At 35.8% G+C, this 25,243-nt stretch overlaps 3 protein-coding genes across 5 annotated transcripts; 1 reads left to right on the top strand and 2 right to left on the bottom strand.

Moving 5' to 3' along the window:
* Positions 1-1,039: 1,039 nt before the first annotated feature.
* Positions 1,040-5,811, bottom strand: mab21l3 (mab-21-like 3). Its single transcript, XM_016573962.1, has 7 exons — positions 5,634-5,811; positions 5,207-5,347; positions 5,027-5,098; positions 3,835-4,126; positions 2,643-2,824; positions 1,568-1,762; positions 1,040-1,424 (listed from the first exon to the last, which is right to left on the bottom strand). The coding sequence occupies exons 1-7, from the start codon at positions 5,679-5,681 to the stop codon at positions 1,191-1,193; spliced, it is 1,164 nt and encodes a 387-aa protein (XP_016429448.1). The 5' UTR covers positions 5,682-5,811; the 3' UTR covers positions 1,040-1,190.
* A 2,437-nt stretch (positions 5,812-8,248) lies between these two features.
* LOC107756751 (dnaJ homolog subfamily C member 28-like) lies at positions 8,249-9,547 on the top strand. Its single transcript, XM_016573963.1, has one exon. The coding sequence runs from the start codon at positions 8,250-8,252 to the stop codon at positions 9,381-9,383; it is 1,134 nt and encodes a 377-aa protein (XP_016429449.1). The 5' UTR covers position 8,249; the 3' UTR covers positions 9,384-9,547.
* Positions 9,548-12,604: 3,057 nt separating this feature from the next.
* On the bottom strand, positions 12,605-24,889 carry LOC107756752 (calcipressin-1-like). 3 transcript variants are annotated; one of them, XM_016573966.1, is made up of 5 exons: positions 24,473-24,543; positions 15,836-16,128; positions 14,713-14,886; positions 13,957-14,116; positions 12,605-13,822 (listed from the first exon to the last, which is right to left on the bottom strand). In XM_016573966.1, exons 2-5 carry the CDS (start codon positions 15,920-15,922, stop codon positions 13,647-13,649), a joined length of 597 nt encoding a protein of 198 aa, XP_016429452.1. In that variant the 5' UTR covers positions 15,923-16,128; positions 24,473-24,543; the 3' UTR covers positions 12,605-13,646. The 3 variants fall into 3 exon arrangements, with proteins under 3 accessions (XP_016429452.1, XP_016429450.1, XP_016429451.1); XM_016573964.1 differs by lacking the exon at positions 15,836-16,128 and having other exon boundaries at positions 24,473-24,889; XM_016573965.1 differs by lacking the exon at positions 24,473-24,543 and having other exon boundaries at positions 15,836-16,316.
* Between the last annotated feature and the right edge of the window lie 354 nt (positions 24,890-25,243).

The following is a 25,243-nucleotide window of genomic DNA, read 5'->3' on the forward strand; positions in this document are numbered from 1 at the left end:
CTGTAGGCGGGAATTATTTTTAATGATATTCTAATGGGCCGCTTTGTGATATCACAAAGCCCGGAAACCAACGCTGTAGTCCAAACGAGCCGTTCGTTGTAGTTCTTGAAAAGGGATTTTTAAAAACGAAACATCTCCCTTTGGAGTGGACTTTGAGATTTGTAACTTTCTAGATCTTTTTTATGCCAAAAAACATACACACTACACACTGACTAAAATTAAAAAAGTGAAAAAGTATAATAGGACCCCTTTAAAGGAATAATTCACACAAAATGTAAAACTATGTCTCATTCAAACTTCTACATATTCAAACTGGCAGTGTCACAATAGGTTACAAAACACAAAAGTGAACCACCAGATTTGGTGATTAAGATTTGGAGGTTACATTTGCTTTGATGGTGTTTTGTGTCCGTTTCAGAACTTATGGTCACTATATGTTATTTTTGTACAGAAAAAAAGAGCAGTGTGAACATAACTCCTTTTATGTTTAATAGAAACATGTCAATATGGGTTTGGAATGACATAAGGGTGAGTAAATAATGACTTCTTTGGATGAACTACTCCCTGAATGTCTCCTCGGATTCACTTACTACTATGACTTAATCAGTGAATCTAGCTTGTTTTTTTGTTTTGGTTTTTTTGTAACAAAACATATCATTGGCTGAAAATGAAAATAATAGTTCTTTATTACTGACTTGTACTATTACCTCGTCATGTTTACTATGGTTATTTGTAACACCTGTTGCTTTAATCACAGTGACCTCTGCTGGAATAGAATAGAATTAAGGGTTCCTGTAGTATGTTATGAGAGATCAACATGTAAAGTACTCAAATATCTTTTTTGAGCAGACCATGCTTGTCCAAAAAAAGGAATTGATCAATTGAAAATTAAATAAAATAAAAATATAAAATAAAAACGGTTCTGATGAGAAAATATTTAATAATTTTATTCAGCATTTGTCAAGTCAATCATTCAACAAAGTTTACAGCCTACTGTGTATATATATATATATATATAAACTGACATTATAATTCTGGTTAAAATTTCAGGATGAGACAGACATAAGAAGGAAATCCATGCATACTTACTTTAGCCAACCACAGCCTACTTCCATGATCATCTCATCAATATGATGCAGTCAGAACAGAGCACGGCTAACATAGATCTATGCCATCTAACCCACAAGCTTCTAATGAACGTATGTTCCTGGGTTGTCCAGGAAATTATTGATCTTCTTTGCCACGTCATCAAGCTCATTAGTATTGCTATATTTCAGGAGGTTGTGGGATCGTACAAAGTAATGCCGGAGATAATGCTGGCTAACACACTTATGTAGCTTTTGCACCAGCCGTAATACGCATCCTCTGAAGTCTCTCCAGTCCCTGGTGCAGGGGTACTTCTCACATGTCCAGAAAAGCAGCGTCTAAATGATGTAAGGACAGTGCGAAAGTGTGTAAACTTGAATTTGTGTACAAGCAGTATGATGTTTCAAAAGTCAAATTAACAGAAATCACAGAAAAGAAGTGACAGGAAAGGAGTAGAAGGCTGTTTTGCTTGGGCTGGTACCTGTAGGTGGTAGGCAGTGATGACGGGTTTGCTTCCAGGACACCAGACGCCCTCCTTGAGCTGTCTGACCACCCGATAACACTTCCTGCGGCAGCCGCCGTCCTCATCTATATTACTCAACAGCACTTGCTCTGCCCGTGAGAATGACAGCAGCCAGTGGTAGTTTGATGTGGCCATTAGATTGAATCCAAATGACTGTAGGGGATATATTAGATTAATCATCATTGTATTTTATGTAAACAGTACTGTACGTACAGTACGTTTTCTGTTTACTAGTTAATAATTGAAATATAGCTAATAATAAAATAATATTAAAATTTAAATATTTTTCTTTCCCTGTTGCGGCAAAGCAATTACTCTAGTCTTCAAGGTCACATGATCCTTCAGAAATCATTCTAATATGTAATTTAGTGCTCAGTTGTTGTCAGTTATTATTGGTGCTCAATTACTAATAATGGTTCTTATTATTATCAGTGTTTAAAACAGTTTTTGCTGCTTATTATTTATGTTTTTTCTGGATTATTTGATGACTAGAAAGTTCAAAAGAGCATGTAGCCTGTTTGAATTAGAAATGTATTTATTTGAAATAGAAATCTTTTGCATCATTATTGTTACTTTTGATCAAATTAATGTGTTCTTGCTGAAGAAAAGTATTTCTTTCTTTCTTTTATTTTTTTAATCTTATACAAAACTTTGAATGGTAGTTTATCATGGTTTCCACAACACTATTAAGAAGCACAATTGTTTTCAATATTGATAATAATAAGAAATGTTTCCTAAACACCAAATCAGCATATTAGAATGATTTCTGAAGGATCATGTGACACTGAAGACAATTAATAACGTAATGTAAAGTAAATTATACACTCACAAACACACACACACACACACACACACACACAAAGTAATGGCTGCTGAAAATTCAGCTTTGCTATTACTGGAATAAATTACATTTTAAAATATATTAAAATAGACCATAATTCTTTTAAACGTAATAATATTTCACAATATTACTGTTTTTACTGTATTTTTGAGAAAAAAAAAAGTAAATTCCTATGTATATAGACCCACTGACCTTAATACAGCGAGCACGCTCTGTGGAGGGCCATCTCTGAAAGAGCCGGGGCCACCGTGCTCTCTTTGGCCAGTAGTTCATTAGCTCCACTGTAGGAACCAATTCCACCTCAATTTGTGCCTCTGATGTTTCCACAGCAACACGCACCACTGAACCAACTGATTCCAGCATACTAACCTTACCTGTCAAAGAAAGGGGATAAGAAAGTTGAAACAAATTAAATGTTGCATGAATATACTGTTACACTTTATGTGTAGTGCACATTTATGCTTGTCCATTTACCTAAATAGGATTTATTCCTGGATCAACATCCTTGTCAACCAGTCAGTTTTTAGGGTTAGAACTGGGGCTACTTAGAGGCTTGAACAACCTATCAATCTATCATTTCATGAGATTTTGTCTTATTTTTTTAAAAGGAATGTTGATCCAAATTTTACCATCACATTGTGCTGTATGGTGTTAATGTGTGTGCAGAACTGTGTTTACCTTCAACGCATTGAGCCTTTGGGTCAACTTAAAAAGCCCCGTCATACTATTTCATTCTAAAGATTGTCTTTGGTACAGCTCATCTGTCATGAAATCTCCTCTAATAGCTGCAAACAAGCTTTTACTTATTGGAACCAAAATACAGTGGGATCCCTCTGAGACCATTTGCATTTTTCTAATGTAATACAAAGTTTTCATTCAAATTATTCAATTATATATTATAAAAAATTGAGAGAAAAGTTTAATTAAACAATGCAGGTAATGTGGCCAATGTCACTAATTAACGTAATTATATAATTATTAAGTAATGTTATATATTACATATGAATATACTACATTCAAATACATTAAATATTTCTCATCAATTTTACATAATTCTTGCAGGTTAGATTGAAATTATGTTTTTGATCTTAGATTGTCAATGTGAACTTAAGCACTAAAACATACATTAGGAAGACCCTAGCAAGTACTGTACCACTGTCTGCAAATACCCTTGATACCCTGTTTGTGGTTTTCATGCAAATTCAGTTACAGTTGCTAGTTATGGAAATCAATCAATCAATCTGTAATCCCAGAAGAGTTGTATGCCAGTAGAGTATGATTGTTGGAGATTTTTGATTATTCATCAGACAACGTGTGAAAAATGAATTAGAAAAATAGACTCGTTCTGTTTGAGTAAACAAGTGGACACTGTAAAAACTCTAACTTGTTAGTCCGCAGGTCTTTATGGATGCCTCCAGATGCTCTTTGAAGACATTCACTACCTTGGCTGGCACAATATCACCCTCAATGATCATGCGGGCATCATGCCACTCCTGACTCGGATTGACAAAACTCTCCAGCTCCAGCCACTGCTGGAGCTTCTCTGGCTCGCGGACCGGTGAGAGGAGACGAGACCCGCTCTGTGTGTAGTACCGCCACTGACGTGTTCGCCTCTCCTTATAGCCCATCAGGCCCTGTAGGGGCACCGAGATCAGGAACAGAGTTGGGGTGAGCACCTGCCAAAATGAGCCAAACAGCTATTAGTATATACACAAAGCAATGAAAATCAGCTGTACAGTTTTACCATTAAAACGTTTACTTCTACATGTTACAGTACAACAGTTAAAATGATACCACCCTTACATTAAGAAAATATAATAAATTACATATTAACAGTCAATATATTAAATGATTTAATATATATGAAAATATACAGATTAATATCTGTATCTATATATCTATAATATCTATATCAGGTTAATATATTACAATACATTGAATATTACTTGGGGAATTGTATATTGTATATATATTGTCACATGTACAAATATGTGACAATATATTTTCTTATATATCATATGTAATTTAATATTAATCAAAACACTTCATAATATATAGATGTATATATGTGTGTATAAACATATGTGTGTGTGTGTGTGTATACATATATATATATATATATATATATATATGTGTGTGTGTGTGTGTGTGTGTATATATATATATATATATTTTTCCACATTCACATTTATATTATGTGCCATGACTTGCCAACAAAACATCCAACTGTCCAAAAATATTAATATTTGTTTCCAGTAAACACTTTTTTCTTGTACACAGTCACACATATTTTCATATATGAAATTTGTAACTATGCCAACAATGAAGATAAAAGTTTATGAATATGTGTTTAGCTTTATGCAAACTCATACGTTAACTCATGAAAGGAAAATGAATTAAATGAGTGTTTAAATAAAGCTATTAAAAGTAAAAATGTAGTGCCGTTTTGTTTTCATTGCTATATTTTTTTTTTATATGCATCAATATATAGCCATACATGGTCCATTCATATATTGCAGTATATTGAAAAATATTTTTGTTTCGTAAAGGATATAGCTGACAGTTTTGTTGCTTACTTGGATGGCGGGGTTGTATGCACATCTTCCCCGGAGTAATGCAGACCAGTTTGACACTAAATCTGGCTGGTCCTAAATAGGATTGTGGACACCAGAGTAGTTACGATGTTACAAAAGAAGCCATAATTAAAATGCAGTTAGTCATTGTATAATAGACAAGAGGCCTATATGAAGTATTACTTTGAGGCTGGCATTATGAACTCCAGAGTTTGCAATAGACTGGAAACGAGCATCCTTTGAGCTGACCCCAGCTGTAAGATCTTTTATGATTTTCTGCACATCTTCTACAGACTTTGAAACCTGACGATGCCTGAGATCCACCTGACAATAACACATTCGACCACCATTACCATATCAGAACAAAATTAGCATTTTGTAAACAAGCCAACGCAATCACCCTTTACTTTGAGCTATCTGAATAAAATAAAACAATAAAATAAAAATAAAAAATAAAAATAAAAATACATATATGTTTTTTATCCTTTATATAAGATATAAAAGATATTCTTTAAGCTGACTGCAAATAAAATAAACACCATAAATCAGTTAAAGTTAATACTTTAGTCTGGCTTAGGTCTCAGTATCCATGGCAGCATAAATAGGTCACCTGATTTTGCAAATAGTTGTCCAGATCTTCATCTGTGAAGTTGGTCATTTTGCAGTCTATCCTTAGAATCAGTTCTCTTTGAATGCTATTTTTAAGCCTTCTTTTCAGCTGCACAGCTAGATGTAAGGATTTCTGTGCCCCTTTTTTGTGGTTCTTTTGTGTCCCCGTGTACGTGTGACACAGATTGTGTGAGGGAAAAGCACTTCAACAGAGACCCATTGATCTCACAATATTGATTTCTGAGATGCTAAAAAGCTCTCATGGTCCTCTGGGCAAACGAGTTCACCAATTGCTTACTCACATGGCAGATCACACTCACAGAGAAATTTGAATGTAAACATCTGTTTCATTTTAATCTAGTGGAATATACAAATATGCAACTGGATCCCACTTACTTCTTTCGAAATTATGCCTTTATATCAGTTTATATATATCCAATTAATATAAACAAATTTTAGAAACAACATCAAATAGAGGCCATTTTATATATGAGATTATATATAATTATATCCAGCTTTGAAGTCCAAAATTGGGGACATACATTGGAGTCCAAAAATTTGAGACCAGTTTGAAACCTGGATTTTAAACAATTAAAGAAAGACAAAACCCTGGAAGTTAACAATTAATTTTGGAAATAAAGAAGGTTTAAAAAAAATTTATAATAATAATTCTAGAGTTCATGGAGTGGCATTACCGCAAAAGATGGACAAACAAAAGACCTCTCAGTATGTCATAAATTCATTCACCACAATTCACTACATGTGCATAAATTGGTAGGCTTCTAAAACAGTACAATTTAGGAAAGGTCATGTGATCAACTTGACAATATGGAAAAAGACTTGCAATCACTTGCAGGCCACCCATTAACACACATTAACCTTCTGCAGTCCATGCTGGAGAGAAAGTGAACGTCTTTTGGGTCTGGCTAATTAATTGCAATACCAATTCAATAACATAATAAACATCACTTATGCAATTAGGTGGAAAAAAAACACCTTAAACCAACCTGAATGTCTTGCTGATCTTGCTAGTCTCACAGAATAGGCAGACTTTCACCAGACTCTGCAAAGATGATAGCAGCAGATGCCCTGCACAGTAGATGAAACAGTGCATTTTCAAATTGTATTATTTAAGGAGAAAGAAGCCTAAGTTATGAGAATGTCCCTTCAATGTGGCTGTTAAGATTTGTCGCCACCTAAAGGACAAATTCTACAACGCGCTTTGCCCGGAAAACAGTGACTACATTTCCCCGCATTCTGTTCGACATTAATATATAACAACAAACCCCAGTGCACATATTCAAACCACAAAGACATGCTGACCTTTCTGACTCTGCAGTGGCGAAATCCGTGCTAAATCAGTGAGGTATGCCCTTGCTATATATTGTTCGTGTTGTATTTATTCTGCATTATCGAAAGTGTTCATGTTTGACATGCAGGCTAGTTTGGAACATTAGCTTTTATGCTACAGCAAACTTGACACACTGGAGTATTTTGTGGGCAAATCAAACATGTCTATCGTAATCATCTAGAGACACTATAGCCCACGAGATATTATTGCCAAAGCTTTAAGATCTGACGTAGCAAGAAACGAATATGATCTAGCAAGTCATAAACCTATTTATGAAATGTAAATACAAATGAGCCCTAATTTTGATTGGCAGTTCTTCCGCCAAAATAAAAGCTCCATGGTTTAACTTTTGAAAATAAATACTAGTGGTGTAATTTTACAGTTGTGTTGTAAAATAAAATTACTAATATTCTTAGAAATACTGGATGTTTTTTGTTTTTTTACAGTGAAATAGTGCAATAGTAAAATTGTATTTATTTATATATTTACTTTATTTTAGTCATATTGATATATAATTCAAATTTTTTTGCCCTACAATCAAGCACAGCAAACCTGGAGCACTATCTATCTATCTATCTATCTATCTGTCTATCTATCTATCTATCTCTCTGTCTGTCTGTCTGTCTTGTCAGTCTAGCATTTGGACACTTTCTGGTGTTTGGTTTGATCATTTCTTTCTAAAGAAGTGAAATTCATACACAAGAGTTACTCTGATTTAATTTGAATTTGTTCAACTCAGTTTAGCTTTATTTTGTCTGTCCCTTATATTTATTTGCTGTTTGCATATAGGCACAATGAGCTGCTGGATGTTGTTACGATTGCACAACGGGGACCTCCGCAGATCTCTCCTGCCTCTGTGCTGTTCCCTCAGCCTGCGAACTCTCAGTTCTGGAGCTATCAGCCGCAGCTTGAGAGAGAGTTACCGTATACTGCAGCTGCCAGACGATGGAGCCAGCGACCCCTCTCTATCTCTCTGTCTGTCTGTCTGTCTTGTCAGTCTAGCATTTGGACACTTTCTGGTGTTTGGTTTGATCATTTCTTTCTAAAGAAGTTATCTATCTATCTATCTATCTATCTATCTGTCTATCTGTCTGTCTCTGTCAGTCTAGCATTTGGACACTTTCTGGTGTTTGGTTTGATCATTTCTTTCTAAAGAAGTGAAATTCATACACAAGAGTTACTCTGATTTAATTTGAATTTGTTCAACTCAGTTTAGCTTTATTTTGTCATTTCCTTATATTTATTTGCTGTTTGCATATAGGCACAATGAGCTGCTGGATGTTGTTACGATTGCACAACGGGGACCTCCGCAGATCTCTCCTGCCTCTGTGCTGTTCCCTCAGCCTGCGAACTCTCAGTTCTGGAGCTATCAGCCGCAGCTTGAGAGAGAGTTACCGTATACTGCAGCTGCCAGACGATGGAGCCAGCGACCCCTCAGAGGTCAAGGAAGCTTACCTACGCATGGCCAAGCTCTACCATCCAGATTCCGGTGCTCCCACGGCAGACGCGGCTCTGTTTTCCCAGATAGAGGAGGCCTATCGGGCTGTTCTTGCCCACCTTGCCCAGCAGAAGTCGGCCTCACAGTATACCCAATTGATGGAGGAAGAAGAGGAAGATAAAGTTAAAGGTAATGCCCCTCAACACAGACATTACCTCAGTTTTGAAGGCATTGGTTCTGGCACTCCAAGCCAAAGAGAACGACAGTACCGACAGTTTCGTGTAGACCGCGCCATCGACCAGGTCCTGGAGTACCGACAGAAGGAGATGGAGAAGGCAGCAGCAGACGAAGGAGCCATGGTGACCCGAGATGCACGTTTACGCAGCAAGCAGATCAAAATCACTCAGGCGGTGGAGAGGCTAGTTGAGGACCTCATCCAAGAGTCGATGGCCCGTGGAGACTTCCAAAACCTCAGTGGCACCGGAAAACCACTCAACAAGTTTGATCATAACCTGTATATGGACCCCATGACGCACAACCTCAATAGAATTCTCATCGACAACGGTTACCAGCCTGAATGGATCGTGGTACAGAAGGAGATCAGGGAAACCATTGCCAAAATGAGGGAGAGGTTGCAGGAGGTCAGGGCAAGGCTGGGAGATCCCATGAGACACTCAGAAACTCTCCAGTGGAAGGAGCACTGCGCTGCGTTTGCTGATGAACTGGGGAAACTCAACAAGAAAGTGGACAATTTCAACCTAATTGTGCCTCTCATGAGCAGGCAAATGGTGCATTACAGCCTGAAGAGAGAGCTGGAAAAAATACTGAAAACTGATCAGCTGCTCAGGCAGGAGAAAGAAAGAGAAAAAGAAAGGAAGCGAAAGGAACAGATGGAGACAGCAAGAACATCTCAGCACACCAGACAAGGACTCATCACATGGATTCAGAATCTTCTTAATTGAGGCTACATTAAAATGTGGAGTTGTATTTCACCTGTCGGACTATTATTAGTGTGATTAAGATTATTTTACCCCTTCCTTGTTCTTTTTATAACTGTAATACAGTATGAAACAAGTATTGTCTGGTTTTATTAAAAACTGGCAGAAAATTAAAGGCAATAAATATTACCATGGTGATGTATAAATAGTTTACAAAAATTTACTAAAAAGGAAAAGTATTTCTATCTATCTATCTATCCATCCATCCATCCATCCATCCATCCACATATTATTAAATATATTATTTAAATACAATTATAAAATTCATTTTCTTATTACAGAATAAAATATTATTACAAATTACATTAAAAATTAAAATCTATTTTTTTTTATTTTTTACAATGTAATTGTTTCCTGTGATGGCAAAGCTGAATTTGCAGTATTACTCCAGTATTTATTTTATTTTGGGTGATATTTAAAAAACTGGCAGAAAATTAAAGGCAATAAATATTACCATGGTGATGTATAAATAGTTTTAAAAAATTTACTAAAAAGGAAAAGTATTTCTATCTATCTATCTATCCATCCATCCATCCATCCACATATTATTAAATATATTATTTAAATACAATTATAAAATTCATTTTCTTATTACAGAATAAAATATTATTACAAATTACATTAAAAATTAAAATCTATTTTATTTTATTTTTGACAATGTAATTGTTTCCTGTGATGGCAAAGCTGAATTTGCAGTATTACTCCAGTATTTATTTTATTTTGGGTGATATTTAATATTAATTATTAATATGAACAAATCAATTAAATCATTTGGCAGATAAATATTAAGAAAGAAAGAAAAATGTGACACTGACGATTTTGTCCACAGTCTCTTGAGGGCAGAGTAATTATTTTGTTTCTGTGGAGTTGGCAGGAAAACTTGCCTCATTGTCATTCCAGTCATTCATGATCAAGCATGTAAGGTATTCTTGGAAAATCCTATTAGTCTTCTCAAACATTCCATGACCTTATAAATGCCAATTGAACATGATCATTTCATGACAACAAATGGCAACAGTCCAACAAAATCCCACAACTGTTGAAAGTTGGTGTTAGTTGGGACATTGTGAACTAGCCTTAAGACTGCAGCTGAGATGAACCTGTGGCATTTATAAAACAAAACCGACTGTAGAATTCAACTGTTTGATTTATTTTTGACGTAATTAAATGAACAACGGTGACATATATATATATATATATATTCAATTTAATAAAGCAGAAATTCAAACATAGAAATTACAGAAGTTACTGACAGTAATCTAGGTCTGCTCCTGCTCTCTTCCACTGTAGCCTGGAAGGTGTCCAAGAGCAGCTGGGTTGCTGATAACCACAGGAGATGCTATACTAGCCCAATCTTTAGCTATATACTGATGATATGGATCCTGTGAGTTCTCCACCTTCTTTGAGTGAATATAGCTGAACATGATGCCAAAGGTAAAGAAACTAAAGAGTCCCACCATCAGACAGATGTAGGTCATGCCGTGACCTTTATCTTGGACCGGAGCTCCACTCAGATGGACAGGTGGATGATGTGGTGGTGCATACGGAGCTGCTCCCACCAGCCATGTCTCATTAATGTAGTGCTGCAACCAGGATACCAACAGAGCGTGTACATCTGTGAAGTTCTGCTCTAGCATTCTTTCCACTGTTGATATAGAGAGTGAACTCAATGTATAAATACAGATATGGGATTCATCATTAGTTCTTTCCATAACTTGGTTAATTTATCTGAAGGAATGCTATATACATGGTACTATATAGCCAGATATATTTCCACTGTTATGCTGATGATACGCAACTATATATCTCAACAAGACCAGATGAAACTTCTAAATTATCTAAGCTAACAGAGTGTGTTAAAAATGTAAAAGATTGGATGACCAATAATTTTCTCCTATTAAATTTGGATAAGACAGAGATATTACTTATTGGACCAAAAGACAGTACACAGAATCTCTTGGATTACAATTTGCAACTAAACGGATGTACTGTTACTTCCTCTACAGTCAAAAATCTAGGTGCAACATTTACTAATGCATTATTAAAATCCAAAGTTGTGCTTGTTAACATTAGTTAATGCACTGTGAACTAACAAGAACTAACAATGAACGACTGAATTTTCATTAACTAACATTAACAAAGATTAATAAATACTGTAATAAATGTATTGTTCATTGTTTGCTCATGTTACATGAACTAACATTAACTAATGGAACCTTAATGTAAAGTGTTACCAAATTAAAATATTTCTTTTATTTTTATTATTGTCAAGTTTAACATCATTGGGAAGGCAAAGCAGCCAACAGGTCCAGTATACAATATAAATCTACAAACTGATATTTAAGCAAGTGAGAAAGGTATGTAATATAAAATCAATGTAACAGACATACCTTTTAGTTATTGGTGCTAACAGGAAGTTTTAGTTTAATGCAAAAGCAGCCAAAAAATGTTTCGTGGATCTTTCCTGCTAGTCCCCTTGTTGCTCTCCTAGAAAAAATTCACTAAGGAAGACAGGACAGTATCTGAGATCATGGTTCCACCCCATTATGAACATAGAGACTTATTCACAAGGATCCAACCCTCTCAAGATGTCAACAGCTTTAATGAATCTAAAACAAGTCAAGGTCATCAGCTGCTTCATGGGGAAAAGTCTGGGTCTGAACAGAAGGCCAGCTGACCAATGACGTGGTCAGATCCTGCGCCGATCAGCCACAGCCCTAATTAACAGTCAGTGTGGGAAAGAATGATATTTTTGAATGTATCTTTTTGACTTTAACAAGCTAGTTAAAAGATATCTTGGTGGAGATGGCCATGAGTCACTGGGGACTGTAGATATTTCTCTCAGCTCTGCCAGCTTGACCTTGATGCTGAATAACTCCACACGCAAGTGGGAACAATGGTTTACATTGAGATATTCAGACATTCGAGACTCACAGCTTCTATTTCAAGGCATAAATAAAAAAAAGACACATCACCTTGAAAAGTCCTCGACTTGCGTCAGTACTGCGATACCAGCATACTGGATGAATGCTGAGTCATCTTTTGAAAATGGCTAAATGCATAAAACTCAAGAGGCATGTGGGCTGAAAGTCAGAACACTCACAATTTCACAGACTAAAATACTGTTTCGCTTTTTAAAAAAAAGGTAGGACAGCACGACTTTGAAGAAGAAAAAAAAATTGTTTTAATGACATGTTATGGCTGTTATTTATGTATGACAGGACAAACACCCAAGCCATTGCCGAACCAGTGACAGTTTCAAAATCAAGTAAAAAAACAGCATATACCATTATATACAGACATCTATGGTTACGAAATCTATAGACATATATGTTGTTAATTATATACAACAAACAGTAAAAGGCATCAGAAATACACTATTGAGCTCAATGTAATAAAATCAATTGGTGTTCATCCTGGTAAAGAGTGTAACAGTCCTCCATCAAAACTAATTACAGTGTTATGGTCCTACAAACAATTCAAGCGCATGAAATTGAGGACCTTGCCTTTCAGTACATCCTTAGGATTTTAAAACAAAGTTTAAACGATGGACTCTTGTATAACTCTCTTTCCCCCAGAAAAAAACCCAAACAAAAACATGAATCTTAAGCTGTAGATATCTAGTCAAATTTTTTTTTTTTTTTATACGAGAGCACTTAATCGTGATTCTGTAATTTAGGAACATGCTGAGGCACATGGTGGAACAAGATTTACAATTGCCATATGAATGGGAAAAAATAGCCCCCCCAAATTTTATGACAAAATGTTTACTTCATAGTCCGTATTTATTCTAGTTCAAGTTCCAGTAATCTTGCACGAGTATTAATTCAATAAGAGCCTGAAAATATCAAGCTAAAACTAAAAAGAAATCTAAACTAATCATATTATCACACTCACTGACTGGGATTCAACATGCTTCCCAAGATACAAAAAAACACTACACAATAGGAGACTCATGTTCTCCATGGCCACAGTTACCAATGAAGCACTCTTGAAAACCCCCAGCCTGCAAAAAAATGAGTCACTCTGCCATCAAATGCATGCAATGAACCCCTTTGCCCTGATGGTGGACATTTACATTATGTCTCTGTCTCTCCACAGGGCTGAGGTTCTGTCTTAAGGCGTCCTCTGGTGGTCTGGAGGACCAACTGCATGCCACGGCAGATCCCCCAGAGGGTCCTGTGATAGTAAAGCAAAGATTATGGCACAATGAGAGGTTCACTAGGCTCACTGCATGACAGAGGGAGTGTATTCTGGTCGACGGGTCTGGATGATTTTTGGACGTGGACGTCTGCCTCCGTCCATATCCTCCTCATTTCCTGAGATTTCTTGATCGTTTTCGCAAACATGGACAACCACGCTGGGAGTGGTGGGAGTTCCTGGTTGGAGTTCATACTTTTCACCTGTCGAACGGAGAGAATTTATTATTAGAAGTTGAAAGCAGGTCAAATTAAATGAATAATTTATGCACTGACCTATTTTTTTTTTAAATGGTACATTCAGAAAAAAGGACTAAATTTAGAAACATGTTTCATACCTGGCCCTAATCTGGCGATGGCACACAGTAGGTCATAGTTAATGACAGGTGTGGCGTCCTTTGACTGCTCCCAACCAACAGGAGGTGACGGAGGAGGGGACAGGAGGAACTGCTTATCTGGTTTAGGAGGCTCCAGGTGTGGGCTGCCAATGTGCACAGACTAGAAAGAAGGCAAGGTGGAAAAAGAAAGATTAGATTTTTTTTTTTTTGGTGATAATCAGTACACTGTAGCACTAACTAGGCGTGATAAAATAAACCGTAACAATTAAAGAATAATGTACAGTCACAATTGGTCATTATTGCTAAATAAAGCCTAAATAATGCAAAAGTGGAAAGACATTACAGTTTTGCAGTGATTACACAATTACTTGACTGCAGAATGCCACGACTGACAAATAAGGATCAAGAAAGAATCTTTTGAAATAATAATAGAAAAATAAAATGAAAAATAATACTATATTTATCATAATACATAATACAATTTTATAATAATATATTTTTATTATTATCATTAATTATTTTGTTGTTTTGTTGCACAGTTATACAATGAGTTGGTCATTATTAAAAAAATAAACCCTGATGCAAAGTGGAAAGTCACTTAGACAGTTTAACGGTCATTATAACATACATTTGATAACTGAATTAAAATAAAAAAAATCATAGTAATAAAAAATTAAATAATAATAATAAAAAAATAAACTTTAATTAATTATTATTAAAGCATATTAATTTATTAGGCTACTTTTGGTGACATACCTGGGCAAAATAGAGTCGCACCTCCCTGCCATTAAAGTCACTTTTGTGCAGTTTTGCTCTTGCCTCTGCAGCAGCCAGAGCATTGGTGAAATTAATTCTCACCCGACGAAAACTCTTAAAGTACTGGAAGGTGACGTTTCGGTCAAAGGCATGGAACAGATCCTCAAAACTTGTCTGTGGATGAGAAGAAAACATCTCAAATGAATACATTTGACTTTATATCTTCATGGAAACAGAAATTCAGAAATTAACATTTTACATGTGACTCAGGAGTACACAAATAAACATTCGGTGTGGAGCAATCTGAGGCCAAGTGTTAAGTGTGCCCCCATTTAGGCTCGGAGTCAGACTGGCAACCTTTCTAAGCAGCCTTAAGCCTAAACCACTAGATTACCTACCATCCTGTGGTGAGCCTGCGCTCGTAAGACATTATAGTGCTGAATCCATTTAGCTTGTTTTTGGGGATGCTGCCAGATTGATATTCAGTAAACGCTTCTATATTAAACCGTACTGACGCACATAGTACTAATCTAATACACATCCTAAAAATGACCACGTCTGTCAGTGCTCGGCAAGATATTGGTTTCCAAGGTAACAGAGACTTACTGCATGCTGTGAACACGCAGACGGACCTGACAGAAAGAGTCCTGATGGACCATTTCAAGCTATGCAGAGATTTATTAGAGTATGATCCACAAATCCTGAGTTATTGTGCATAGGTGTTGAGTGCGTAAGAGCTTACGTCAGATACAAAAACCCCAAACTGTCCAGCCAAACACTCATTAAATATTCCCACAGCATCTTATTCCATGACCTAACCACTACTACTACAACCAACCAACTAGATCATTAGCTAAATACATAAATCATACACAAGTAGGTCATTTAGTCAACCACAAACCACACAGAAAGCACAAATCAAGTCATCGTCAATAAAGACAAGAGACTGCATTAGGAATTCAGAGCTGTTGGATGGCTTTCTATCATCCGTTCTGTCATTCATTCTGACATTCTTAATGGCTGAAACACCTGCATTCTAGCAGTTTGACTTAATTATTCCAGTATTTATTTAAAGCATAAAGCTATTTTGATTTTGTAAGGCACCATGTCAATGAAGCCTTACCCTCTGCTCAGGTCTGTTAAACATATCTGGATCCTCCAAGGAAGCGATAAGGCAGAAAGGGTTACACTTCATGGTTTTCAGATGCATGACTGAAGCCTGTTGACGGATCCTCCGGAGGACTTGAGAGGTTAGAGAATGTAAAGGGCAGGAGGGGCTGAGTCGCGTCCGTTTTGCCTTCCCCAGCGTGAGGACACGAATGAACCCTGCTTCAGGAAACAAATACTTCGAAATCGCCCTCTTCGTTTCTGCTTTTCTTCCTGTCCTTCTCAGACGGTCTCAGTCCAGCAGAGAGCCTAGAGCATTTTCACAAAGGAAATGGGTCAAACTAAGCAATGCACAGAAAATAAACCCCCCTTGCGTTCTCGTACTGTGGTCACGTAACGCTATTTTGTTGAGACAGAATCTTCTGGAATAGTCTGTGCTCCTGCACCACCGATCAAGCTTTCTAAGACTGCAGCTCACTCATCCGTCTCCTTTTATATAAAGGCCTCTCTCAGCTGCACAACAACAGGCTCCGCCCACTGCATAGGAGGGGTGACTCAGCTAGTAGACTCCGCCCCACTTTCCCATTCTGTACCAAAACGAATGGCTCTGCTGATTAATCACAGACTCACACACACACACACACACACCCTGAGAGTGCAAGTCTTGGAAACTATATGGCACTGCTTTCCATGCAGCTCAGATCCAGTTCAGCCAATCTCTGCTCATATCAGTCATACCATTTCTGGACACACAGTGTGGTAAAACAATGATCTGTATCGCTCATCTCACAGTATGCCTCTTTCATGCTGCCCCTCCCATCGTGATGGAAAATCTAAATCAGCTGAGCTGGGCAGAAGGGCAGCTGTGTTATCAAGCGCTCCCCACAGCATACTTTCCATGGGTATTCGTTTTCTCCTGTCTGACTGCAGGGGCAGCGGATTTGTACTGTTATTGCTGAGAAGCAGCTTTTCATTTTCTATCTGTTGAAGTGGTATTCAGTTATCACATCAGGCTTATTTGTAACATGTCTGCATGATGTTATTTTCTCAGAATCTTGCAAGCAATACAAACACGATCCATATTCTCTCACTCTCCTGTGTACACACTGCTATCACCAAATACTGAAACTGACGACAGTGCAGCTGATGCAGAGATTAACTGTTATTCTCTATTAAGATAAACACATCATCTGTGTGGCCTTTCAAACAAACTGGGAACATTCACAGGCTTTTAAAAAAATTATTATTCTTTATTTATGATACATTTACAGGCTTGATAACACTATTAAACAGAAGTTGTCAACCCAAAAAATTAGGTCGCAGGTCTGTGGGTTGTGGCCAGCAGAGGGAAAAAATAATGCTAAACGCAAATAATAAAAGTTAAACATAATAAAATGCAAATAGTAAAACTTTGACAAATTGATTAAAATTTAGACTTTATATTCATTTTAATATATTTTGTAATGATTGACTTTAAGGACATTTTGAACATATAGTCTAAAGGTAAACAAATTTTGGTACTGTGTTGTACACCACAATTTGCTACCTGAAGCAAAACCAGTCAATGAAGACTGCAATACGAAAGTGTATAGTAAAACAACAAAGAAAAAAAAAAGGGAAATATGTATTTAATATGTATTAAATAGCTCAAAAGTGACAGTAAAGACTTTTACACAGTTACAAAAAATGTATATTATTAATAAAAAATAATAGAAAATAAATGCTGTTCTTTTGAACTTTCTATTCATCAAAGAATCGTGAAAAAAAAATTATCACGGTTTCCCCCCCAAAATATTAAGCAATACAACAGTTTTATTTCAACATTGAAAATATGAAATGATTCTGTAACACCAAATCAGTAAATGTAAATGATTTCTGAAGGATCATGAGACACTGAAGACTGGAGTAATGGCTGCTGAAAATTCAGCTTTACCATCACAGGAATGAATTACATTTAAAAATATAATAAAAAAAAGAAGACATTCATTTTAAATTGTATTAATATTTCACAATATTACGGTTTTAACTGCATTTCTGATCCAATAATGGCAGCCTTGGTGAGTATAAAAGACTACTTTCCAAAAACAAAAATAAATATTACTGACCTGGACCGAACTAACTTACATTTATTTTATCTATCTATTTTCTCAAAAAAAAAAAAAACTTGAAGTTAACATACATACTAGAAATTCTCCCCATGCCTTTCACTCAAATTTTCCCCTCTCTATCTGGTAAAAGCTTTCCTGTTTGCGATAAGCACAGAGATGTCTACACTAGTCATAAGCATCTGTCAGTCATATGTGCAGATGTTTTAGTCCAAAAGCTGGGAATCCAGTTCCAGTGGAACAAGGCCTCTCATAGGGGATGGAAAAGCAAAAAAACATGAAACCAAATTATAACAAAGGAAGGAATACAGGGTGGAAAATGGTGAACAGAACAGCATTAAGTTGTGTTGCTGTATTTTGTGTATGCTTTTACACGGGTGGAAAGCAACGGGTATTATTATGCATACAAAAACATTCAGTTCTGTTCAGAAGCATACAACACAAACAGCTGAATTCATCATCTTTAAATAGCTAGAAGCCAAAAATATAGGTTATGTCTGTCAAAGCAATGACAAATCATGTTATTATCGTCACTGTAATGACAAATTTAGATTATTATTTATTTTACCGTCCAAGTAACAACAAATAAAAGGACTAATCAAACGTAAAAATTACAGCAAAAAAAAAAAAAAAAATATATATATATATATATAATCTATGCAAATAAAGTTTTTAAAAAGTATGTTATTATAATAATATGTACAAACTTAATTTGAATTAATTTGATTTACTGTTACTTAATTACTTAATTTACTGTCAGTGTAAATTACATTAAATTCCTATATTTTTCATCTATGTATTCGTTAATGAAATACTTGAAAATTACATTTTCTGCTGTCATGTCATTGTAAATAAAATTACGTCAAAGTATCACAAAACTGAATCATTATTTAGTCAAATGGCAAATTACATTCTTATCTAACCCCAATGTAAGGGTAAATGAAGTAATTATTTTCTGTCAGTGTAATGGCAAATGAAGTGATCATCTGTCATCAATGTAATGGAAAATAAAATAATCTGCTGTCAATTTAATGGCAAATGAGGTCATCATAGGAATATGTGCAAAGGTGGGAAATGGGTCGTGGCACAAGGTTAAAGGTCAGGACTTGGCTCCATATCATGTTTTCAGTAACTATGACCATGACTTTCTACAGGCTGATATCACCCACTTGTCCACTTGTTTTGAAGCACCAATTCAGGAAGTGGGTTCAAAGTTTCTAAATGAGTCAGTGTTTTGTTTATAAGACCCTGGCTGTGGTTATGATATCAGAATGGGTTTGCTCAGGGAATGTAAATTCATCTGACACTTTTAAAAGAACAGCTTACATTTTCCACTGACTAGACACCCAGCTGAGTTTATGACGGCTCGAGGGCCCAAGTCGCATACAGCAAGTGTCAAAACTCCTTCCAGTCTTTTCACAAAAAGTAGCATACAAAGTGGATTCTTTCATCATGAGACAATCAGCTGACTATGAATAAGCCCACAAAAAAAAACACATTTAGACATTTATTGCCTCCAGAAAAATTAGACAGTGAAACCAGTAGAAACTACTGCAGAAAAAGATTACTAGTAAAACTAAATCAACTATTAAAGGGATAGTTCACCCAAAAATGAAAATTCTGTAATTAATTACTCACCCTCATGTCATTCTAAACCCGTAAGACCTTCGTTCATCTTCGGAACACAAATTAAGATATTTTTGATGAATTCTGAGAGCTCTCTGCCCCTCCCATAGACAGCAATGTAATTACCACGATCAAGGTCCAGAAACATAGCAAGATCTGTAAAATAATCCATGTGACATCAGGGGTTCAACCGTAATTTTACAAAGCTACGAGAATAATTTTTGTACACAAAGATAACAAAAATAATGACTTTATTCAACAATTCACCTATCTCCGTGTCACCCTGGTGCCATTTTGGAGAATATCCACTGAACGTAAACAGCGTATGCTATTCTGTGTCAGCTGCGTCACGCGTAAACAAACTACCGCACAACATGCAGTTTTGTGATCTACCTGGAGCATGCTGCTCTTCCTCTGTTTAGGCTCTGACGTGTGACGCAGCTGACACAGAATAGCATACGCTGTTTACGTTCAGTGGATATTCTCCAAAATGGCACCAGGGTGACACGGAGGAGGTGAATTGTTGAATAAAGTCGTTATTTTTGTTATCTTTGTGTACAAAAATTATTCTCGTAGCTTTGTAAAATTACGGTTGAACCCCTGATGTCACATGGATTATTTACCGATCTCCTTGCTACGTATCTGCAAATAAAAGATTCAATGCTTGAATTAATAAATTCAATAAAGCCTTAAATATTAGGCTAATAGTTAATATTTTGAAAGCCCATTTCAAATTTACAATTGTCTAAACTACACAAGACATTCTCACGTTCACAATAGACAAGAACTTGTTGGTCTGAACATGTGTAAGTTGGAACAAAATTTGTATAGTAAGCCAAGAGTATATGTGCTGGTATTCGGTAATATGATATATTACGATAATAAACATGCACAATATTGTTATTGTGGGCACGTCAAAATACCATTAATAATTATTTATTACAAATTATTCCGATTTGTTGAATCCATTTAAAAAATATTTTCTCATCAACTTGTTAAAATGCACAACACCGCTGTATGCTGCGTCAAAGACACAAGCATACTCTGATGTAAACAAGCCCAACACGGATGAGAAGCGCATGGCGGAACGAGTGAAAGAGACGCACTGATGGAACAGCAGAAATGCAGCCATTACCACCCCGGTAAGCCCGTAAACAAACCAGCTGCGCTACTTTATGTTTCTGAACAGGATTTAAATGATTTAAAGAGCCATTCAGATTTTTGTATTCGCTATGGTGTTCATCACAGCACTGAATACTTAAATACTTACATTTAATTACATATTAATCTGGACTACAACATGCCCTAGATATTGTTTGAAAATGTTTTGATTCTTTGTTCGGTTACTTCGGTAACACTTAACACTAAGGCTCCATTAGTTAGGCTAACATTAGTTAATTCGTTAGTTAACATAAACGGCCAATGAAAAATTCTTCTAAAGCATTTCTTAATCTTAGTTAATTTCAACATTGAATAACATGTTATTAAAATCGAATCATATTATTTAATGGACTCAAGCTAACATGAACTAACAGTTGTATTTTTTAACAAAGAATAATAACTTCTGTAACAAATGTAGCTATTGCTCATTGTTAATGTGCATTATCAGGTTAACTAATGAGACCTTATTGTAAAATGTTACCTATTGTTCTTTATAATTCTTTTGAAACATTAGTTTACTTTATACATTTTTTGTCTAATGCTTTATTATTTAAATGTTCAGTTCTTTTTGTTATAAGAAAAAAAGTTATTAAACCTGTTATATTATGACAACATTTTTGCAACTTATTTCAATATTGTGATAATACTGTATAACATGATAAAAGCTTCAGCAATTATCGCAACATGAAAATTTGATACCGTCATATGCCTAGCCAAGAGTATGGTAAATGTGACACGAAAGGGATTTCTGGCTGTCCCTTTAAGACTTTAGACCTCACACAATGTTAAATTGCCATTAGCTTGTGAAAAGAGCCTAAACAGAGGAAGAGCAGCATGCTCCAGGTAGATCACAAAACTGCATGTTGTGCAGTAGTTTGTTTACGGCTGTGCCACTGTAAATAGGCTAGTTCAAAGAACTGAGGGTGGAAAATGACACCACAATGATAAGTTCTGAAATTAAGATTGTTCACTTGGGCAGAGATGATGATCATCTGCAAAAAACAAAACAAACAAACAAAAAACAGCCACGTCAAAATACGAGCAAAGAACTGCTGAAAATGCGAAAAGAAACTGTGTGTTCCAGTGGAACTTGTGCTTACAAACATGCAGCCAATTAAAGTTTTTGAGTGGCTTACCACATTTAAAGGAACAGTTTATACAAAAATGAAAATTCTGTCATTATTTACTCTCCCTAATGTCATTCCAACCTGTATTCTGCTAAACAAAATGAAAAAAGAAGCATGTTCGCAACCAAACAGTTTTGGTGACCCTTAACTTCCACTGTATAGACAAAAAACAACAGACATTTAACAAAATATGTTATGGAAGTCAATGGGGACCAGAAACGGTTTGATTACCATTCTTCAAAATATCTTCTTTTGTGTTCCAACAGAAGAAAGAAACTCAGAGGTTTGGAACAACTTGAGGGTGAATAAATGACAACATTTTCATTTTTTTGGGTGAACTATCCCCAGAATTTAATTGATATGCAGTCACAAGTGTATATATATTGTATTTTTACATCAGTTTTATACATGACTCCTTCACAAGAATGTAGCTAAGTGTTAGGGCTGCACGATAAATATCGCACGATATTTAATGCGCATTAAATATCGTGTGATATTTATCGTGCAGCCCTACTAAGTGTTCAAGAATAGAGAGGACCAATATGTTAAAGAATCTACCATTGAAAAACTCAATGAATATTTGGGAGTCTGACCCCCACTCTGTCTGGTGGTGATTACATGACCTTCTTCTGCATCCGCATTATAATATGTGTCCTAGAACTTGCTTCCTTTTTCCACATTGCAAAACACAATGGAACAGATTTTCCATTTTCTCCATTCTCAGCAGCAGACTATTTTCCTATCACATTTATTTTGCTCTCATCCCATTTCCATTTAACTCAAGGTTTCCATCCTATTTGGAAAGCTGCACACACCAGAAACCTGTTGCCTAAGCTCAAAATTAACCTACTTGTGCAATAGACAACTTTTAGTCTTTGGATATACAGTAAGTGCTTGCTTTATTGTGCATTATGTCCCAAAATCTCATTAACAAATGCTCCTTTATCATGAGACAAACTGACAAAACCTGTCGTGCGGCACTGTGGTAAATCAATCTCTTGAGTTGAACTATATAAAAAGGGCAGCAGAAACAACAGGTCATTGTGCTACATTGTAATAACAATGTCTACAACTTGACTTAAGGATGTCTGATTGCCAGGCTTTGTGTAACAGCTCAACAAAGGTGACGTCAAGTGGAAAATTTCTTCAGCCAAGACAAACACACCTATTCACCACTGGAATGTCATAATCATCTTGTAGAAAAATGGCAAACAAATGAGTGCAATATGCTTTGTTAGTTATTGCTTTGTTTATTTACTCAGCTACTTGACTTGTAAGCACTCCAATATTTCCTGCCGCTGCCAGGATTTGCGCTTGCTTTCTCTCAATATTTCAGACCTAAACTCAAGGGACACAGCGTGTATATAATAAGTCTCCATTTCCTGAAAGCACGGCTACTACTGCAATACATCATAAATTGCCGTTAAACAAATTATGGAGGAAGTATGTAAGGTTATACTTTCAGGACAAAGAGCTAAATGTTTGAAATGCTTCGTTTTGATAAATGATATGAAACAAAACCACACAAAATTTCTGAACTGACACAAAAACTTTTAAAATGAGAATGTTATTTGATGAGGAACAAAGAAATTCAAGTCACACCACTGATGTCCAAATCTGCATACATTTTCCAAAGAATCCATTAGCCTAAAAGTTTACTAGTCTTTTCCAAGTTACAGACATTCAAGTTCAACCATCTCACAAATGCCTAATCTTCAAATCGGATGCTTGCATCATATCATTAGGAAAAAGATTTGCTTATGGCCCATTAAATAAGATTACTGTGAAGATTATGCAGTATAAAGTCCCATGTCACAATGCAAGTTATCTCTGGTTCTGGGGCTGGTTGCATAAAAGGCTTAGACTAGTCTTAAAAGCTAGTCATCTAATTTATTTATTTTTTTAAGACTGGTCATAACTTTTTTTGAAACGTTTACATTAAAAAGTAGCTTGGTCTAACTTGAATCTGAAAAATAAGACTTCTTACCCCTTAGCTAGCTGCTGGTTGGACAAACTTGTTCTTAATACACCATCTTAACATAGTGGCAAGGTTTATGAAACTAGCCCCAGATCTCAATCCAACGAAGCATATTTTGAACAAAGTGGGATGACACATTTGCAGCATGAATGTGCAGCCAACAAATCTACAACAAACAACTGCATGATCCCTTAATGTCAATATGCATGTTTGTTTGTTTTTTGCATTCGAAAACACATTATCAAACCAAGAAAACAAATGACAATTTATGTAGTTCATCACATTAAATATGGATGTGTCCCGTTATGTTTGACAAGAAAGAGTCCAAATAGTTTTTCAGAATCAGAAACTGATTATGTTTGACCAGAAAGTGTCCAAGTTGATCTATTGCTTTATAACATAAAACACACTTCTTTTTTTGTGAGATGTTTTGTTTAAAAAGTGTGCTGGTGCTCTTTCTTTAACATATATGCTACTTGGTTTTATATTTTGTTATTCAATGCAATGCCTTTACATATTAAACTTGTTTTGATAATATAGGAACATATGCAGTACTTAAATGCATCTTTAATCTATATTTCCGAGTTATTCATGCATGTCAGGCCTAAATAAGATTCTCGAGAGGGATACAAGAGTGTGAATTCATTATTACTCACTCTTAAAGTTTTTTCAATGGCAAAAACATCCACAGGAACTTTCCAGGCCACCAGTGAATCAGTCAAGTCGGTAAAATGCACGTCCACGGTGGCCTCACTGTCCTCATTATTCGACTGCTGCATAATGTAAATATGGGAACAGATAGGAAACTACTGTCCAGGTCGTAAAATAAGTTTAATTCCTACTTAACTGGTGTTAAACATATGGCGTGACAAGCTAAGCTATATGTCTATGAAAACGTCACTAGCCTTAAACAACTCACGCTCACTTTGGGAACCGATTTAGATAACGGCATTGACGTGTTCAGTTGTTCTTTTAACTGTAAACTAGATGTTTGTCCTTTAGGCTGAGTATTATAAGAATAAGTAACCTCGATTCAACCCTTCATTTACTGAAAGCAGCAGTCGACAACTTCCCGTTTCCTTTTTCGACATATTCAATGATTCCAGCAGGGGGCGGTAAGACATCCTTGAAAATTACAGTATTTTAGAAACAAGTTGCATACAAATTATGATTAACAGCACTGAGCGGGGAATTTATTAACTAATTATTGTTTGACCGTTTACTTTAATTCTATAGATTGCACAAGACTGAACGGCTAATGCTACTAGGTTTGCTAGTCTTCTCAGCGGCCCGGACGAATAGTCCTTTGAGTCAAATTAAAATATCAGGTTGTTTTTGTCTTATTGAAGGCATTTGTACACTAAAATGTGTAATCTTTTAAATCTAGTAAATTCTAGAATAAGAACTAGTATGGAAGAACATGCTAC

The sequence above is a fragment of the Sinocyclocheilus rhinocerous genome, unplaced genomic scaffold (assembly GCF_001515625.1).
Source record: "Sinocyclocheilus rhinocerous isolate Xijiao unplaced genomic scaffold, SAMN03320098_v1.1 scaffold382, whole genome shotgun sequence".
NCBI classification, from domain to species: domain Eukaryota; kingdom Metazoa; phylum Chordata; class Actinopteri; order Cypriniformes; family Cyprinidae; genus Sinocyclocheilus; species Sinocyclocheilus rhinocerous.

Bases quoted from the DNA above. Each gene is read 5' to 3' on its own strand.
- mab21l3 (XM_016573962.1), bottom strand. From the start codon at position 5,681: ATGACCAACTTCACAGATGAAGATCTGGACAACTATTTGCAAAATCAG. The intron at 5,099-5,206 runs GTAATACTTCAT...AATCCTATTTAG, and splicing joins TTCATAATGCCAGCCTCAAA to GACCAGCCAGATTTAGTGTC. The intron at 2,825-3,834 runs GTTAGAGTTTTT...TTTCTTTGACAG, and splicing joins AAAGACCTGCGGACTAACAA to GTAAGGTTAGTATGCTGGAA.
- LOC107756751 (XM_016573963.1), top strand. From the start codon at position 8,250: ATGAGCTGCTGGATGTTGTTACGATTGCACAACGGGGACCTCCGCAGA.
- LOC107756752 (XM_016573964.1), bottom strand. From the start codon at position 24,595: ATGCAGCAGTCGAATAATGAGGACAGTGAGGCCACCGTGGACGTGCAT. The intron at 14,117-14,712 runs GTATGTCACCAA...CCTTCTTTCTAG, and splicing joins TGCGACTCTATTTTGCCCAG to TCTGTGCACATTGGCAGCCC. The intron at 13,823-13,956 runs GTATGAAACATG...TCCGTTCGACAG, and splicing joins CATCGCCAGATTAGGGCCAG to GTGAAAAGTATGAACTCCAA.